Source organism: Calonectris borealis, chromosome 2, assembly GCF_964195595.1.
Source record: "Calonectris borealis chromosome 2, bCalBor7.hap1.2, whole genome shotgun sequence".
Lineage (NCBI taxonomy): Eukaryota > Metazoa > Chordata > Aves > Procellariiformes > Procellariidae > Calonectris > Calonectris borealis.
The window spans coordinates 46,264,677-46,284,586 of NC_134313.1; the positions used below are offsets into that span (position 1 = coordinate 46,264,677).

Sequence of the window (19,910 nt, forward strand, 5' to 3'; positions counted from 1 at the left end):
AAGACTCCTTGTCTGTACAAACAGGAAACCTATGAAACATGCAAATAAATCACCTCTACATAGATTAGTTGCACATATTCAAATCTACCTCTAAACAATTTGATCTAAAGAAAAAATCACTTTATCCTGTTATTTAAATGGTCAGTGTATTATTGACACAATGGGCTACAAAAATACTTTTTTACTGATCTTCTATGTGGTTTCAATGCATCACACTGGAAGAGCAGTAGAATATCTATAAATAATTTGAAATGGAGATAAGGTTTGTTTTATGACATTCAAAAAGTAGCCTCATTAATAAAATTGGAATTTATCATGTTAAACAGCTAAATTGTGTATCTGCATTGACCTTACATCATCTTTCTGCCAATATAGCTAAAGTAAGTGTAAGGATTAACATGCATCAAGTTCTTCCTCGGTTGCATTTTATGTTGTATTTTATGATACTGAACCTTTAAGTAGTCACAGGTGAGATGAACAGGCATTCTTTAACTACCTGGTTGCCTCCTTTCCAGCAGTGTTTTATGATTTCCTCATTCTCTACATCTAAAAATTAGTGACTACCTTTCCTATCGCAGGAGATCTCATATCAAAATAGAATTTAGGAACCCAGTATGTACACTTTAGTCATAAAGTGCTCTCTTGACAGACTACCCAGGCATACTTGATAATTGGTTTATAAAAAAGGAAAATTGGGGAATAAAGAATTGATTACCTGCATCAAATATAAAAATGTATAGTCATTTTAATATCAATCAAATATATGTGATTAATACCTTCTGAGACATTATTCCATACAGCAAAGGATTGCAGATTGATTTCAGAAATAAATGAAGCAACAAAAAATTGTTGTATACATATTTTATAGATTTAATATATTTTTTCTTCTTAACATTTAACACCTATTAAATCTTATTCTCTTTGTACATATTTCTATGTATATGTACATATATATACACACACAAGTAACATTAAAGCAGTTTACTTCTTTTTTTTCCCTTAGTCTTAATGATAAGGTTTAATTCTATGATCTCATACTCTTCTTTCCCCAGGATGAAATAACCCTGATGAAATTCAGGATTCTATGAAGAACACTGCATCTTTGGGTCCTCCGTTTCACTTATTGACAAAGTTCAAAGTTATTTGTATTGAAGAATCACAACAAATCCAGAAAAGCAAAAAGCCCCTCATGTTTAAGGCAGCTACATTCCCCAACAAATCTATTTTTATCCACTCTTTGCCAGCAAGTTCTTAAATTAATTCAATAAACCTATTTAAACTAAGTATTTTCATTCATGAACAAAAACTTTTATAGGATTCCTAGCCTGAAACACTGTCAGAAAGGGTGGAAAATCAGGCAGTTGCAAAGAAGTCAATGGAAGCTGTGCTTTATGTTACTTTCTAAGTAAGCTAGGGTTATTTAAGACCAAAGTTGTCTCAAATGATTCCATAAATGCAGTAAAGAAAATTTTCATTCGTTTTACTGTACTACAGTTCCTGATTGGTACAATTAGGAAAATACCTTTTTCAACCTGTAAAATTGCTCAAAGAAATTTCGCAACAATTAAAACAAAAGAAAAAAAAGAAAAAAAGCAGAAACCTCTCATATGGTCATTATAAACAGTTCAAAAAGGTAAAAATCCCAAAGGAAATTAATAATTCCTCAGGGCAGTAAGTCACAGAGTACCATGCATTGGGAAATGAGAATGAAACAAGGTGCTTCATTCTCGATTTTTCAAGCATGACTTCATGACCTGCATGATAGTCTTTGAAATAAGCTTTGTATGTAATTACCTCATTTTCTGAAATAAACAAACTGGTGGAAAAAAACCCAGAACAACCCTGCAGTCATGTTGATGCCCACACAGGCGATCAGCATGGCTATAATTTCAGACTTTTCAGACTTTCCCCGTAGATGCCTGCCACTTAACTACGCGAGGTATTTTTAGGAGCTAAGAAACTTGTCATATAGTTTCATAATACCTTTTGTAGCAGAGAAATGAGAAGTCCAAAGTATTTGGGTCTCATTTCCTCTGCAGCACATTCTGCCTAGTGGTCATTTGATGTTTTGCCTATTTCCCGACAACTGGTCTTGTTTGCCCCAACCTCTTAAAAGTGTTCCAGAATGATTGCAATTCCTGTCTTCTCCTCCACCCCTCTGCCTCTTCCTCTGAGTCCGTTCTCTTCCTCAGGTGAACATAAGCTGTGCCCTACCTGAATGCGCTGTATGTCTACAGCACTTAATGAAGCAAGACAACCAAATGGAGAAAGTGCTTTCAACACATTAGCCTGCTAATAATGTATACCCTGAGGTGTTTTATGGCTTCTCGAGTGCACTTCAATTTCTTTTAATTTTTTTTTTTTTAATTTGTTGTGGAAGAAAGCCAAACCTTTGATGTAACCACCTTTTAAAAATATATTTTAAAAGTGAATAAGAGGAAAAAGATGTGAAAACAAGCTAACTTTGCTTTAAAATACAAATAAAGATATTCATGTTTGTTTTTTTTTTTTAAGACAGCAAAGAGGAGGGATACAAAAAAACCCGTTATTATTGTCTAGCCTCCCAGTTCCCAGTTGCTGTTTTATCAATAGCAGTTTGCGATTCAACAGCCACTTTCAACACACTCTCACTTAAAATAAACCAATTGTGGAATATTGAACAGTTTACTGCACAACAAAAACTAGGTTAAAGTAGCTGGAAGTCTCCAACTGCTGCTGAAAGGGCAGCTTGGCATTTTGGCAGGAAAGGGCAACCTATAATGAGTACTTTTTTTTCCATGTGTTACCTCCCTGCAAAACCCCAAGTGGCAGTCTGCATTCCCAGTCAGACTGCTTCTACTTCCTTTATTCTTGTCATTGTTTCTTTGCCACTTTAAATCAATGAAGAGTTTTTTTTTTTTATTACAGGCTCCTTGCTACCTTTCACCAGGGTGGGATGTCAAGAGCAAGTATGACATCCCTCTAAAGTGTCTCGTAATAACTAAAGAGATTATAGTCTTATTATAGTGCATCAACTTAAGCCTTCAATAATAATGGAATGAAGGAAAAAAAAGAGTCTCAGAGTTTAATATAAATCCTACATAGATTAAAGAACGTATTGAATATTCTGATGTTTTGCTTTTATTTAAATACTAGTGCAAGGCTACAATTTAATTAGACTCCATACAAAATTGGATGAATCAGATAAAGTGCAGGGATTCTTTGCTGTGTGATAGTATCATATATAAAAAAATATTCTCTCTGCAATAATGTGGCTTTCATTTTTAAGGCTTACATTTAACAGGTAAATTGTGGTTCTTCTGTTTGAAGAATATTTAAAAAGAAGGGCTTTTGATTTTATTGTGTCTAAGGATATTGTATCTCTTAAATTGTATTTTAGAGCTGTATAGTGGTAATTTATAATAATGGTAATATTTTTATTACATATTATTGACCTCTGCAAGACGCGTGGTACCATGTACAACAAAACTGGAAAAATATTATTAAAAATAGCATTAATAGATTTAACATTTGGGAGAAGTTTGGTATAGAAAGACAATTTTATTTCCTTTGAAAAGCTATCATGACTAATTGAAGTTTACAATATATATTCCAAATCAAGACTGCAAGACTGCATGTCTTAATGATGAGTGCTGTCATCATAATCAGAATGTGTCATAACAAATGCTCCAACTATAAAGACAGAAGTTTCTTGCTACAAGTTTCCTAGTGAATAAGGTGACTATTCTGAAGAAATATTCTGGAAGAAATATTTCTCGAAGAAATATTCTTTTCTTGCACTGTTTTCCTGACCTGCCACATATTAGACATTGTCCCTTAAATTCAGATACATTATAAAAGTGCAGATGAAACACACTGGAGCAACAGCAATACAGTTTGGCAAGACTTAACTTTTCTTTGCAGCTAAATCAGTACACCCAAGAGGATATAAAATATCCCACAATTCTTCAGTCAACAAGGTACAGGGAACAAGTTAGTAAAATACGACATGCAGCAAATTGCCCAAAATGTAAGTAAATATGAGACAAGGCCAAATGTAACACTTGATAACAGCGACATAGAAACAGATGTATTTTTGAATGTCAGCCTGGTAACATCCCACATATTAAAAAAGGGAGGAAAAATAGGAGAGATTTGATTTATGTAATTTTGATGCTGCACTGACTACCTTTATTCACTTAGATCTATGTGCCTTAAAAGAACCATATATGGAAAAAAAAATGGCAGCAGTATGTTACAAGCATAGCCAGTTCTGAGTTTTAAATGCTCCTGCAGAGACCTAAATATCAGTATTGGAATGACTACCTCTGTAGGCTTCCATTTACAAGGTCTAAAATGGGATGCAGAACAAAATATCGAAGTGTCAGAACTCTTTTAAATACCTGTAATGCAATACAATAATGCAGCGGGACCTGGACAGGCTGGATCGATGGGCCGAGGCCAACTGTATGAGGTTCAACAAGGCCAAGTGCTGGGTCCTGCACTTGGATCACAACAACCCCAGGCAACGCCACAGGCTTGGGGAAGAGGGGCTGGAAAGCTGCCCACAGGAAAAGGACCTGGGGGTGCTGATTGACAGCCGGCTGAACATGAGCTGGCAGTGTGCCCAGGTGGCCAAGAAGGCCAACGGCATCCTGGCCTGTATCAGAACTAGTGTGGCCAGCAGGACTAGGGAGGTGATTGTGCCCCTGCACACGGCACTGGTAAGGCCGCACCTCGAATACTGTTCAGTTTTGGGCCCCTCACTACAAGAAGGACATGGAGGTGCTGGAGCGTGTCCAGAGGAGGGCAACGAAGCTGATGAAGGGCCTGGAGCACAAGTCTTATGAGGAGCGGCTGAGGGAACTGGGGTTGTTTAGCCTGGAGAAGAGGAGGCTGAGGGGAGACCTCATTGCGCTCTACAACTACCTGAAAGGAGGTTGTAGTGAGGTGGTGTTGGTCTCTTCTCCCAAGTAATTAGCGATAGGACGAGAGGAAATGGCCTCAAGTTGCACCAAGGGAGGTTTAGATTGGACATTAGGAGAAATTTCTTTACTGAAAGAGTGGTCAGGCCTTGGAAGAGGCTGCCCAGGGAAGTGGTGGAGTCACCATCCCTGGAAGTATTTAAAAGGCGTGTAGATGAGGCCCTTAGGGACATGGTTTAGTGGGCATGGTAGTGTTGGGTTGATGGTTGGACACGATGATCTTAGAGGTCTTTTCCAACCTGTATGATTCTATGATTCTATGATTCTATGAACCTGAGTGCCTAATACTGCTTAAAAAACAGTTGAACGTACATTTATTTGATAACGCCCAATTTATCTGAGTAGTTCTGTCTTGGGAAAAGTAAATCATAAATGTAAAAATTATTCTATTGGTAATATTTTGAAGACTTCTTATAATCTTCTGTTGTTTTGGTCTTCATTTTACAAGGTTTCGACTCCTAAATAGACAGTATTTGTCTTTTGCACTACTACAGAATATGGCACTGTATAAGGTTTGATACTAATGTTGATCTTTTTGGATTTGCTCCAAACACTATTAGCTTAGTAACCAACAAAAAGTTAAATATTATTGTAATACACAATTCACAGGGCATCTAAGAGCATAAAAACCCTGAAAACTTCAAAACAACTAACATCAGAGCATCCTGATGGTCTGCCATGGTATTTCAACTAAAAAATCAAAATGTGAAATCTGTCCACTTCATATGATTGACATTGATTTATTCATGTAATATAACATTCCACAGTATGTTCTTATTGGTGGTAGCGTCCACCGGAAAAATGAGACATGTACTACTAAGTTATTTAAATAACTTACTAAACACTGAATGTAGTCCTGTGATATTTTATTCTTCCCACAAGTGGAACAGATCATATTATTGCAATTGTTTTTTTTTCTCTCCTCTTTTGTACTTTTTTCCTCTCCCTCTACCTAGTGACTTACAATTACCCAAACTTCAGCATTGTAAAGATAAGGTATTGTTGTTCTCTTTTCTCCAGTGAAAGTGAGAAAATGAGTAGCAGTTTCTTTCATGAGGCATTACATTTTAAGCATATGTTTAAAGCCATGATTTCAATTGAACTTTTGAACTTTGTTCACAATAAAGGCTTAAGTTCAGTAAAACACATACATTGTGCCAAGTTCATACTCAGTTTGTAGACCTCTTAATCCTACTGCTTTCATGCTACTGCCATGTTTCCGCCATCAACATATGTGTGCTTCATTACTTTCCTAGATACATGTTATTTTACCCAGAAAATGTACCATGACAGAATAAAGTGAAGTTACTGTGAACTAAATCTTGCAAGATCTTATGGGCATTCTCAAGATAAACTTAAAACTAACTTTTTGTCACCTCCTGCTTGGCAACCTTACTTCAGTTGCCTGTCATTCCTGTCTGATGAAGTTCATGTTGTTTCTTCTCTGTCAAGTGCTAGCTTTAAGGTAAGAAGCATAAATGTGCAATTGCTGCAGTATCTCCCAAGGAAATGATGAAAGAGGAGAGGGAAAAGAAGTATCATTGCACTCACTATATAAAAATCTGCCACAGAGAAAGCAATGGGCAAGAGTGACAAACATTGAGTCAGGAGAATAAATCCCCAAAGACTCTATTAAGTTATACCCTAGAAGATGCTAACGGCAATGTATTTTTTTATTATTCTTTTGTTACGAAGACCTAAAGTTTTTTTCTTTTTTTCTTTTTTTTTTTTTTTTTTTTTTAAATTTGGCAGCACTTGAATAGAATATTGTGGCACTCAAATAATCATAGAATCATAGAATCATAGAATCATTAAGGTTGGAAAAGACCTCTAAGATCATCGTGTCCAACCGTCAACCCAACACATCATGCCCACTACACCATGCCCCTAAGGGCCTCATCTACATGTCTTTTAAATACTTCCAGGGATGGTGACTCCACCACTTCCCTGGGCGGCCTGTTCCAAGGCCTCACCACTTTTTCAGTAAAGAAATTTCTCCTAATGTCCAATCTAAACCTCCCTTGACGCAACTTGAGGCCATTTCCTCTCGTCCTATCGCTAGTTACTTGGGAGAAGAGACCAACACCCACCTCACTACAACCTCCTTTCAGGTAGTTGTAGAGCGCAATGAGGTCTCCCCTCAGCCTCCTCTTCTCCAGACTAAACAACCCCAGTTCCCTCAGCCATTCCTCATAAGACTTGTGCTCCATAAGACTTGTGCTTCAATTTTCAATTGAACCAAGTTTGAAAAAGACCTTGGGTAAAATCTCACCCCTGCTAAAGCCATTAAAAATTTTGCCTTTGAGTCCCTTGAAAATTGCAACAATTAGGGATGTATGGGCAACAGGTGGATATTCATAGACCACTCAGTTTTGGAGTATTTTCTTAGACTCTTCCAGACCTTAATTTTTTTAAAAGTTATATGACCTATTGGATACTGTCACCATAAAATTCTTTAACAAAAAGGATGGTAAAGAATATAAATCAGTATTAATTACCACAGAAATTAATACAGTTTAAAAGTTCATGGAAAGGCCAATAGTTCACAGCTGAATTGGAACTGCAGAACTGAAAATTCCTACTTGGAGCATGAGTAAGAAAAGATAGAAGAAGCAGCTTGTTCCCTTTCGAATTGTCTTTGGCATGCCATCCAAAGTGGCCACAAAAAGAGGTAAAACCCTTTTCTACCTTTTCTACCTCATCAATTCATAGAGGAATTAGAGTTCCCAAGTCTAGGTTCAATTTAACGTATTCAGGTTTCAGCACATGAACTTCAGTTTCAGGATTGCTTAGACTAAACTTTGGTTTAATATAACCCTTCTGATTTTTGAAGCTATTGCTAAAACTGATGAATTTTTAATGCAGATGCAGCTCAAGTGACTCAAGTTGGAGAGGAACCCATCTTCAGAAATGAATGGTCTTTATGGATTCATCACATCATCAATTATAGTGTAATATTAAGTCACTTTCAACAATGCATTTCTATAGTATGCATTTTGGTTGCATACCAATATACAAGTCAATTCATGTTTTATAATTTTAAAGTGATGTATGCCATCTCATATGTACTCTTTCCATGGTTTCTGGGGAGCTAAAGAAATGAGAATTAGCGGTATCATTCTCAGTATTCTACAAACACTGGAGGACACTAGTTCTAATTTACTGAATAGAAAGAAAAAGAGTGCATACCTGAAGTTTGTCTTTTGATGAAAATTTGAAATGAAGTCAGCATACTGATTTTTTTTAATCTCTTCTGTAATAGTCAGAATATAATTTTCTTTATCTCTGCATTAAAACTGTAACCATCTTGTTGCATAATAATACAAGTTTTATCTACACTGTACTACGATTGATAGTCTAACATTTTGCCTGCAGGCACCATCTTCCAGCCTCCATTACATATATTCAGCTAGCAACACTGCCTTTCAAAGATGATGATGTCAAGACATTTTGGTTTTGTTTCTACTGCCTTTTTGTTATCTTCTTGTTCTTTGGTAGGTACTGGCTACAAAGATGCTTCTGCAATTGAGTCACAACCACCTTTGTGTCAGATGTGGACATATTAGATCATGACAGAAGAGAGTTTTGCAGTATCCTTATAAAAATTTAATTGAACTACAGACACAAACATGAGATTTTGGAGCCAGGGACTCATATTTCACAACTGTAAGATACATATGGGAACATAGGGAGAGAAAGCCATGTTCTTTCCACACACATTTGTGGGGTTTGAACCATCAGATGATTTTTTTCAGCTAGCTTGTGAGTGAAAAAGTAAAATAATTCAGATTTTCTGGTTGAGACTAGTATGCTTTTTATCAAAATATCCAGGCATTTCTTTGGCAGATTTATTCAGAGAAACCCTCTCTGGCCCCTCAAAGACACCAGTGACAGGATATACATATCTCCTTAGGTATCGAAGTCTGAACTCACCACCCTAGAGTCCCTTACCAGTCAAAGGAAAGAAAGACATGTCCTGAGAGAATTAATATCATCATAAGATAGATGTCGAAAGTAAAACATAAGGATCACTCTTCGGACATTCTGCTTTAAGACATCTGAAGTTAGGCAAGATAAATCCCACCCAAATCTACAGAGTTCAAACTTGACACACTGGTAAAAGAAATGCTTTCAAAAACAATGTAGTCTTTCTTGTTTTCATCTGCTTCCTTCTTTTTCAAAAGGTAGATGTGAAAAAGAGCATGTAAGTTAACATTTCTATGAGCTACACGGTATTTAAATGAAACAAATTATTTTCCATAATCCCTAGATAGAAATAAGAAGTTAATTGAAACTAAAAAACAGTCAATTTGTCCAAAAGTTCAAATAAAGCCCTATACTCTCTTTGTTTCTTTGGTGCTGGACACCACAGTAAGGGAGAATGATTGTAAGTAATGCCTTTCTCAGAGGAAAAATGCTAACATCAACAGTATGTATATGTCAATAAACTTCTTGTAAAGAAAGAAAATATAGGGACTTCTAATCACATCTAATCATTGTTCCGAGCAACAGTTTGGGTTTTTTCCCTTCTGTGTTTCTAATGTTTCTTTTATTCACTTATCACATATACTGTCAAATAACTAATTCTTTCTGGCAACTGACAATTTAAAAGAAAAGTATATTGCAGAAAAGAAAGTCTCATTGGTTTTCATAAATTCATATGGGCTATGAACAATTAGGACAGTTCTAAAAATAGGTTCATGGATAATTGCCATAAGCCCTAACTCTCACAGTTACTTTATAGGATGTCTTTGGGATAAAGTAAATACAAAGATTGGCATAATAGTTGTATAATTTACTATTTCCATCTTATAAAACATCACATATATTTTTTCTGTATTTTATGGAAACTAGTGTAGAATTATAAACTGTACTCATTTTTAGAACACTGAAAATATATCATATAACAACAGTGCATTACCAAAATTCAAGTTACACTAAGCAACTATAATTATAGTCTCATCAGATCTACATAAAGCATTGTCAGATAAAATTTAGGTGCATATATCTATTGTTATAAGTAAACAAATACACTACTTCAGGTAGGAAGAATCATTAATAGTCTGAACTAAAGATGGCAAGAGAAAAAATCAGCACCCTCATTTGTCAGGATGCCTAGTGAGATAAGAAAGGTTCTATACAGCAACAGCATTGTAAGGATGAATAAATAGCCATAAAGTTGGCTTGTACTGCGTGGAAGCTTGCAGATGGTTGATGAATTCATGTCTGTCACGTTTTTATAATACAATGACTTTTACATATTGCTTCCAGATGGAACATAATTTTGCATCTTGAATATAAATCTCCAAGAAATACAACTTCCTTCAATGTGTTCCCTGTATTTGAAACAAAAGCAAATTCAGAGGCAGGTTTGGGAGGTTAAAGCAGATTTAAGGAAATCTGAGAGAATGTAAATTAAATCCTCAAGGGCTTCCTTGTTATAACTCAATTCAAAATAATGGAGCTAGCCATGTGTTCTGTATTTTTTGAGGAAAAACAGGAAAGATATCATATAGACTTCTACGGGAAAAACTACATGTCATCTATCAAATGCAAAATGCATCCTAGGCAGGTCCAGAAGACCTTTTGATCGAACTTACTAGTACTTTGGCAAAACTTTTGCATAAAATTTATTCTTGCTTCAATAAAAAGAGATACCTATCCCACAAGATCAGATCATAAAAGTACAGTTCATGAAGCATAAATGCATTTAATCTTTGCTGATAATAAACATCTGTATCTATAACACAGAAGCACTTTGCCATTCTCCTTGTGTTAAATGATACCTAAACAGACCTAATATTGAATTCAGATCTGATTACATCAGTCTTTATATAGATGTGCTTTCTCAAACTATCAAGAAAGTACAGAATTTTCTGCTTTTATATGTGCTTACCCATCACACCTGGCTTTCTCCTGTGTGTCTGGTCTTTGTTGCTAAGAAGTGAATAAATCTGATAGTGATGAAGTGAACTATATGACTGTAGGGGAGAATATTTTCCCATTCAATGATTTCTCACAAAGTCTGATTTGATGACAAACTTGAGTTGACTTCTCTCAGGCAGCCTCAAGCATTGTTTATATGCAGATAATTCTGTGTGTGAACCATTAGGCTTTTATGACAGTTATAATCAAATGTGATTGGGAAATCTTCTGGCTTACTTGGATCCATACTTACATTGTGCTTTGTGAGGTTGGAAATGTTACTTGCTATTGCTTGTAGCCAGTCAATAGAGTCTTCAGCAGAGAGACACTGAATTATTCCACTGCAAATCCCATCCACAGCAATTACTTGGAACGCATTTTGCCTATAGACATGTCATAACAGATCAGGTCAGAAAAAATTTTCATCTGTTCTAGCATATCATCTTAACAATACTTGTAGAAATGCTTTTCTTTCAACTACAATGAAGGTCAGCCACTGAACGCTGATAAATTGCTGGTTTTCCTGTTTTAAAAATACCTGACATATTAAAAAGATCATGCTAAAAGGTCAACTCAGACTGTATTAAGTTTCCATAAAGCTATAAAAAAATTCCATGGACTAGCTCTACGGAACCTTGACCAATACTGTGTGACTTCAGAAGCTAAACAAGTGAAATAGCTGATGCATACCAAAGAGTTAATACTTTAATACTGCAGATCACAGAGAAGGAAAGTGTGCACTGGACACTCTAGGCAATCATTTGAGAAATTCAGTGGAATACAGTACCTTTTTCTCAACTTTTGTTTCATTTTTCTAATACAGTGTTTAAATACAATAAGATTCCTGTCTGGATACCCCTTGTTGGCTGCTCTTGGTTATAGAATTTTGATCCTCTTCTAAACTACTAATAGAAAAGCTGGAGAATTCAAAATCTATCAGGTAGCATTAATGATTTTTCCAATTGCATTTCGGAATATGGGATCATTAGCAAAACACACTGGAATGCCAAGAGACATCCAATGACAAAAGCAGTGGCCACCTGCGTGCCTCTATCCCAGCACCAATCTGGGCACCTACACAATAATCTGTCATGCATTATAGACTGACTTTCCACAGCTGAGTGGTGAGCAATTATAGAACAAGAGAAAATTTTCAGATGCTAAAGCACTAGCAAACCTAATTTCTTCAGTAAATAGCCCTCTTGGCTAACAGCCTTTGGAAGGCTCACAGGTCTCTGGCTTCAGAACCAAAAAAACCTCAATATTAATCCATATCCCAGAGTAAACGATTGCTAAACATACAAAGAATAACAAGTTCCACTGCTGGCATTCTTCTACAAACCCATCTGTTAATGATCAATTCATGGTTTAAAATTAATTACATCATTCAGATTCTCTAAGAATGGCTCAGGCAAAGTGAGTCTTTTCTTCAGGGTAAAACTGAGTGTCACTGATGACAGTTTCTGACATCTCAAGACAGATAACCATTCTGCAAAGTTTGTTTTTTTTTTTTTTACCTCTTGAAATTATATTCTAGTTGTGTAGAGTGTAGAGCTAATGCCTATCTTTACCATAAAGGTCTTTGCTGCATCCATGTTAAGTACAGGCTTTTCCTTCAGTCAGGAGAAGCATTAAAAATGAATTAAAGCCATGCCTTTGCTTTGAGAGTCCCATCATGAGAATTAGTTCTTACAGGAGGATAAAGCTTATATATCCTAACATGATCATGCAGAGACCAGTGGTTTATCTAAATCCATCAGCTAACTTATCAGTTTAGTTGCCTTTTCACATGGGTAGTGATTTTTCCTTAAAATCCAAAGGTACAAACTGAGTGCTACTTCTTTCCATGACTCATTTTCACAATAATTCAAGTAAAGTTTTTGAGGTAGATTTATTTAAAGCATCTTCAGGTAATGCAGCTAGCATTTGTTTACTATATTCTTTATTTTAAATGGCTGTAAATATAAATAGTGAATCCGTCCAGAATAAAATTCTAAATAAGTCCTTACATAAAGAGCATAGCATGATGCTCACACAAATTTGTTGATTATCTCTTTCAGGAAAAATAGCATTATTTTCAGGACTTCCCTTCTTTCATTCAGCCTATTGTAAATCAAAGTAGGAATCCAAGGAATCTATTAATGTATGACACAAACCTGCATAAGCAAAGAAAAGCCGGTATGTTCCAGATTCAATCCTGATGCACGAATTTCCCTTTCACTAGAAACACAGTGAGTCTGACGCATTTGGGGCATCAGACTGTTCCTACTGTTCCTAGGTATTTCATCTGTGCACACACAAAACCATTCATCCAAAAGTTCTTGCCCAAATATCAATAAGCACAGACTATAAGATGCACGGCTACCTAATAAATTACTTCTGAATGTGGTCTGGGCAGTAGATATCCTTGGCCTTAGATTATTGTAATAGTATTTTCTTGAATTAGTTTACCAGCCAAAGTCCATACTGCCACACACACCTGAAAAAATAACGTATCAAATACGTGTTTTGTATTAAATAGAACAAATAGTAGATTAATCACTTTATAATACAGCAAAAAAGTTAAGATCAGATGAATTCTTATTCAACTACACAACTCAGGTTATGTGCCTTCTGGAACTCAAGAGTTATATTTGAAATTAATAAGCTTTCCAAGATTAACCTGAATGCCCTCTGGAATTTTATATGAATACCCTCGAATTCACGCATCTGAAGCATCCCACTAGAAAAGCTAGAACACAATTATGAGGCATAATAGTGTATGTGATAATGATATGATATATTTCTGTGCCAGTCTTTTCAAACTCTGAAACCTAAAAAGTTATTAGGCTTTATGTAGTGAAAACGGCCTTGTAAATATTAACTACAGAAAATGTCATGAATTAAATTCCATTTCATGTTGCTTTCTTATATTATTTTCAATATCCTTTCCTTAATGTTGTTCTTTATAGCAGTCTTTTTTAAAAATTATCTACCTTTCTCTCATAACAAATTTTGAGAGGGAGTCACATTTTAAAATGTTTACATTAATTTAAAAGACTCTTATAAACTGCCTGGCTAGCAAGATAAAATGTTGCTTCTATGCTTTTTTGAAGAAAGCCCCACTTCCTCTCTCATATTTATGTTTCCTTTAAGTTACTTCCTCATATTAGACAGCATAGAAGGACACAAGGAGAAAATTATCAGAGTAGTTATTCAAGGTTTGAGTATGAATTCAGATATTTTGTTTTGTATGAATATATTTTTAAATTTATTTTCTGGAAATTAAAATGTCAGGAATATCATTGCTATCTAAAAATCTTCTCTGTAATATACAAATTCTATAATGTGCACTTTAAAGTTGTGTTTTATTGATGCAGAAGCTGAATTTTAAAACCCCAGATCTATGAATAGTTGAATATGTCCTAATTTTCCACGTGAGTAGTTCTATTCAATTCAATATGTTATCTGAAGTATACAGCAGTACAGATCTCAGATTTGACTGTTATGATTTTGGGCCCTTTACGGTTCATGCTCTTAATTATTTCTATTTCAACCATTGTTAAACATTGAGCTGAAGGTTTTCACAGAATTTAATTAAAAAACTCCTGCCTCTGTGGTGACTATATCCTGTTTCCTTTCAGGTCAGCCAGTAAACCATTGTAGCTTTTGGTTTACACCTTGACTCACTGGGCCAGCCATTGTTCCTCAAGAAAGCAAGGATCATGCAGCCAAGTAAATATGATTTTGCTATTACCAGTCAAAAGCTGCAGGCTGTTTTTAACTTCAAAATTATCTAGTGGTGAAATGACTATTACCTAACCTGCTTTAATTTCAGCTCCATAAATAGGAAAATGGCCGGCAGACGTAGGTAGTGTACTTCTAAGAAACAACAGCCCTTAGAATTAACCAAGGCTGTGGGAGGCTTTTGTGCAACTTTCAAATGTTTGCTGAGAACAAATGAGAAAGCAGCAGGCTGTGATAAGAAACAATAAAATTCACCCCATGCAAACCCCAAACTGAGGTTGAAGAACACTCCTCTTCCCCTAGTTTCTGAGGGAGATCATAAACCCACCCCTGGGGGCAGATGGTATCAGTTGACTGTAGGGCCCATAGAAATACTGGAAGGGTGAGCGCAAACAACAGAGAAAAGATACTGGGGAGGTTCTGTCACAAAACAGTCTTTCCAGAAATATTAATGAAGCTTTTCTGTATTAATTAGGTAATTTTACATGTGTATGAACAGAGGAACAGGAAATTTTAAACCACTAATGCCTGTGAGCCGTCAGGGTATAGTATAACGCACTATTCTTCCCAGACTCACACATCTAAGCTGGCAGATGTGAAGGCTACACGGGAAAGCCAGAGTTTATTTCAATTAGTAAGGCCTCACAGCCTCACAAATGCTTATTTTAAGAGTTAATGTTTCTGATGGGTTAGAAGAAGAAGTAATGGAGAACTATGCTCTATAACTGTAGACAGCTGTCCTCCAGTTAATGACTGACTGACATGCTGGAACTCACAGAATTTTTTAGTATTAGAACTTCATTCTTATATATACAGATGATAAATTAATCCACACAATACCCAGGTACTTAAAACTTTAACAAGTATGATCTTATTTATATACTTTGCCATGTTGATTTTGTAGCTATTTTCTATTTAAATGCATAACATTTGAAAAACAGTAATCATTCCAGAATATTCTTGTCTTCCTTTCTGATTTCTTCTGATTTACTAGGATAATATTAAATTAAACAATGACAAGTTGTAGGTCTATGTGATACAATAAATTTAAACCTGACTATGAACTTTGGACAGCTTCCCCAGTGACTGGGAGACATAATGACAATGAAATTCAATGTTAATAAATGCAAAGTAACACATATTGGAAAAAATAACCTTAGCTATATGCAAGCAAAAAGAACCTTACTGTAGCTATAAACATTGACGAAAGAAATGCAAGAGTTACTACAAACAATTCTCTGAAAACCATCACCTTAGTGCTCAGTGACAGTCAAAAGGTAACAGGTTATTACGAATTAATAGATAAGAACAGAAAAAAAAATGGAAAACATCATTATGTCTTAATATAAGTCAAGAGGGACCCTCCTTGCAGTCCTGATCACCTTGTCTCGTAGAAGATATATTAGAATTACGAAAGAAACGGAGAGAATAACAAGGATAGTCAGAGGTATGGAAGGGTTTCCTTAAAAGGAGATAACAATAGGGATCCTTCAAACTGGAAACCAGAAGACAATCATCTGAAGTTATAAAAACATAAATCAAGAATGCTTATTTAGCATTTCCCTTGATACAAGGGTCAGGGCCGAGAGTCCACCCTCTTCCCCCTTCTGGGTGCCTGGCTGCCTGTGCTTGAGGCCAGCTCTGCCATGGCGTGGCGGTGGGATGTGGGATCAGGCTGCTGTGAAAGAGCTTGAGTGGGGGCCTGTCCCTCCCTTCACTCGGGAGCTGCATATCAGTTCAGGCTCTCTCCCTTGGTCCTCGCCTGAGTTTGGTTGCAGCTATGCCTGTGCCTGGACATGTATCCCACTGATTCGGACCGACCTGTGGGCTTATTTCCCAGCCTGACCTGAGCCCCACTTCACCATGATGGACTCATCTGAAGACCACCTGCTCTGCTCCTCCACTGGGAGCAGTCGGACAGGGCCCTTATCTGCGTGGACACTGCCTCATCCAGCCCTGCTGCGACCCTCTGCCCTTGGCTTGCCTTCCCCATGGGGCAGCCAGCCCTTGCTGCTCCCAAACAACAAGATTATTTCACCCAATGAAGTTATCAGGTGAGAGATTTAACACAAACAAAAGGAAGTACATTTTAAAAACATAATTACATTGCAGAGCTCAATGCCACAGTGCATTGCAAAAACTAAAGGTAGAAAAAAAAAGCAGCTTAGAAAGAAGGAGCATTGAGGACAGGAGCATTAGCAGTTGTTAAATATGATGACCTACGTGCAATCTCAAACTGAGAAACGTGCTGACCACTAGGTGCAAGTGGGAAGATCACACGTCTTCCCCCCATACCTGTCAGAGCAGAATATGGGCCGAGGTGGACCTAGATAGACCCTTATGAAAGCTCCCATGTTTCATGTCTCTGACAGCTGCTGTGGAGCTAATAATGCCATTCCTCTAACAAGGCAACTCCCTAAGGCTTGTATCTGTCAACCAAGAAGTCAAGTTTCAACTTTCTAAACTTCTTTACCTGCATAAATCTGATCCTGGAAGGTACTGGGAAAACCGTGAGTGAAGAAGCGGAATTAATCGGAGATCACACCACCTTTTTTCCCACCTAAGTCCTGGGGATGCTGGCCATGAGGAACATGATAATGTATCCTGAAAAACATTAAAAGGTCCTTCTCAGTTTTGGGCTTCATAATAAGTACTCAGCAGATTTGGAAAGAGAGAGATAGACTTCAAAGACTTTATCTTTCATTTGGCATTGTCTTCCACTTTCCCCAAATAATTTGGAATCAGTTTTAGCTAGCACTGGAGAGATTCTGAACTTTTTCTCACAAATAAAACAAATCTATATAAACCTCAATGTCAATATGCTTAGAAGAAGTGTGAGGAACAGTACTCTAAAAACCTAGAAAACAGATTGTGTCCTTTTTTTGAAATGAATAGAAGTGAATATTTACTACGTATTACATCATCAGCTACTAGTTTTATATCTGTACCCTGAATAAAGGTGATCTCTAAATTATTCACTATATAACCATAATTCAGTGGTTTCCTGTGGCCCTATACACATTTACATACATGTCTATTCTAACAACATCACCTCAAAATCTGGTAATCGTGAATGGGATTTAACATGTGATGAAAATTGTATAGTCAAAACTACATGCTTATGATGAATATTTTAATTTTACCTGTTTACACAAGACATTACTTATATGAAAATTGAACTTTATCATGTCTATGATCATATTGACAAAGAATTAGTATTTCAATATATACAGTCTAATTTCACCAGTATTTTTACAGAATATAGATTTGAAGGAGAAATGCTTATAAGAAGTGAAATTATCAAGATTTATTTTTAAAAATCCAACACCTCTTCCTTTATTTATCAAATGCTTTACAAAACAGTGCTAGTGATGATGTTATTTTTCTGACAAAGCATGATTCTCACTGAAATGTATGTAGTACTTTTAGTATATCAGTAAGATTGTACCTGCCGATCCTGCATCATTTACAATTTTTTAATCTCAGACTTCATATTTTTTCTTACCTGTATCTTCTATAACATAAATATTACAAAAATTAAGTACACTTTGTATTTTTCTAGAGTGTGATTTTTTTGTGTAAGATCTATGGAATTATAAAGCTTTTCCAACTTGAACTTTACTTTTACATATATGTTCATATATCTTTTATGTATATAAAATAGAAGATCACTATGAACATCAATTTAGCTGAACAGCAGGGTTTTCATAAGTAGATTCACTTATTTAAAACATTGACTCTCTGGTGAAACATTCCATAGATTCAATCTGAATAAATAAATGGTTGGCTAGGAAGACTAAGCTAGGACGTTGTTTTGAACATTGTCTTGAATTTTTAATGTTTTCTGTCTCTTTTCAGGAACCTTTTTTCAGCTGTGATTAAACTTGAAGAAAAAACTGAAATGCGGCAAAAAGTTCAGATGCAAATTGTAGGCCTAGATCTGGCTGCAACAGAAATGTTAATCCTACCTTTAGCCTGCATAACTCTGAATTGTTGACAAAAGACCAAAACCAATCCTGTCTATTCCAAATTCTGAGTCAGAAGTCTCCTTCATGTGAATCACCAAGGCTATAAATTAAGAAACAGACTATGGCCATAAGTCATAATGCATTCTAGAGAATATTCTGAGAAAAAGCAAGGACCATGACATAAGACATGTGCATAATTTAGGAATTCATACAGAGGTCTCAACTGGTTTTATGGAAGTATTCTGTTCCCATTACAAGGGGACATCTGAGATAAGAACCACATCCTGGTCTTCAGCAGAAGAATTTAATTTAGGATGAATTATAGACTCATGATGCCTGATTATATTATTTAAACTGTAAGAAAAAGACTTGGTTTCAGTAAATTATCATCCATTCAAATAGAAACTGTAGCTAATTTAGATCAGTTTTGACACCTGCAGAAACAGGATTCACAAACGGAAGAATGGTTTTTATCCTAAAAGCAAAGTTAGAAATGAAGTGGCTAGCAAAATAAGTTTAAGATCTGCTGCAATAGCCTTTGTACATGCATACGTATATAGACTGTTGAGATAAGTCTGCCTCTGATGTTGGTGCACCAGTTATATATATATATATTTTATTTGACCTGCATTAAGACACCAATTTTATTGGTTTTATCCCATTTTTATGAATTCCAGCTCCATAAAAATGTATAAATCCTAAAGGTTTTCCGGATTATAATCAGGCTTAAAATCTGTGCTATTGACTTTTAAGTCTCTGGGCTCCTATTTAAAACCTTTACCAGTGAAGTACGAAAACAATAAAACAAGTGAGAAATTAAAAACAGCAAAGTCTACTAAACAATGCTTACATTTCTGTTTTTTTAATATATCAGTAATAATTATGCGGTATATTGGTTTATTTATTCAGTACTTTTTATTTTATCTGAGTATTTTCACCTATCACAAAGCCAAATATGCAGCAAAAACCCCTTTAAAACTACATAAAATAATGGGAATTTTGCATTTCCTGGCTAAGAAAATTGTTAAAAGCCCCTTGTTGCACTTCAAAGGCATCTTTTACTAAAAATCTGATGAGACATCTGTAGCATTTCATCCTAAAGAGACTTTGCTCCATAATGCTATCATTCTTCACTAAGATTTTAAGTTATTGGAAGTAAAATGCTTTCACCTTAAAAACAGCAAAAACATGTACCTAAATCATCCTTTACCAAAAGTTTTAGATAATAAATGAAATAAAAATCATGGAAAAATATTCTGAAAAATTTTTTTACCTTTTCTTTAAATAGAGATATTTTCATTTTAATAATTTAAATTCCTATGCTGTG

The 19,910-nt window shown here is 35.6% G+C and overlaps 1 protein-coding gene across 1 annotated transcript in view; it reads right to left on the reverse strand.

Moving 5' to 3' along the window:
• SNTG1 (syntrophin gamma 1) overlaps nucleotides 1–19,910 on the reverse strand; it is a 379,748-nt gene that overhangs the window by 85,406 nt on the left and 274,432 nt on the right. Inside the window, exons 10-11 of the mRNA XM_075141888.1 lie at nucleotides 17,089–17,219; nucleotides 11,143–11,272 (exon numbers count right to left, since the gene is read on the reverse strand). Of these exons, the coding sequence (XP_074997989.1) occupies nucleotides 11,143–11,272; nucleotides 17,089–17,219 (261 nt within the window). The remainder of the gene's footprint in view (nucleotides 1–11,142; nucleotides 11,273–17,088; nucleotides 17,220–19,910) is intronic.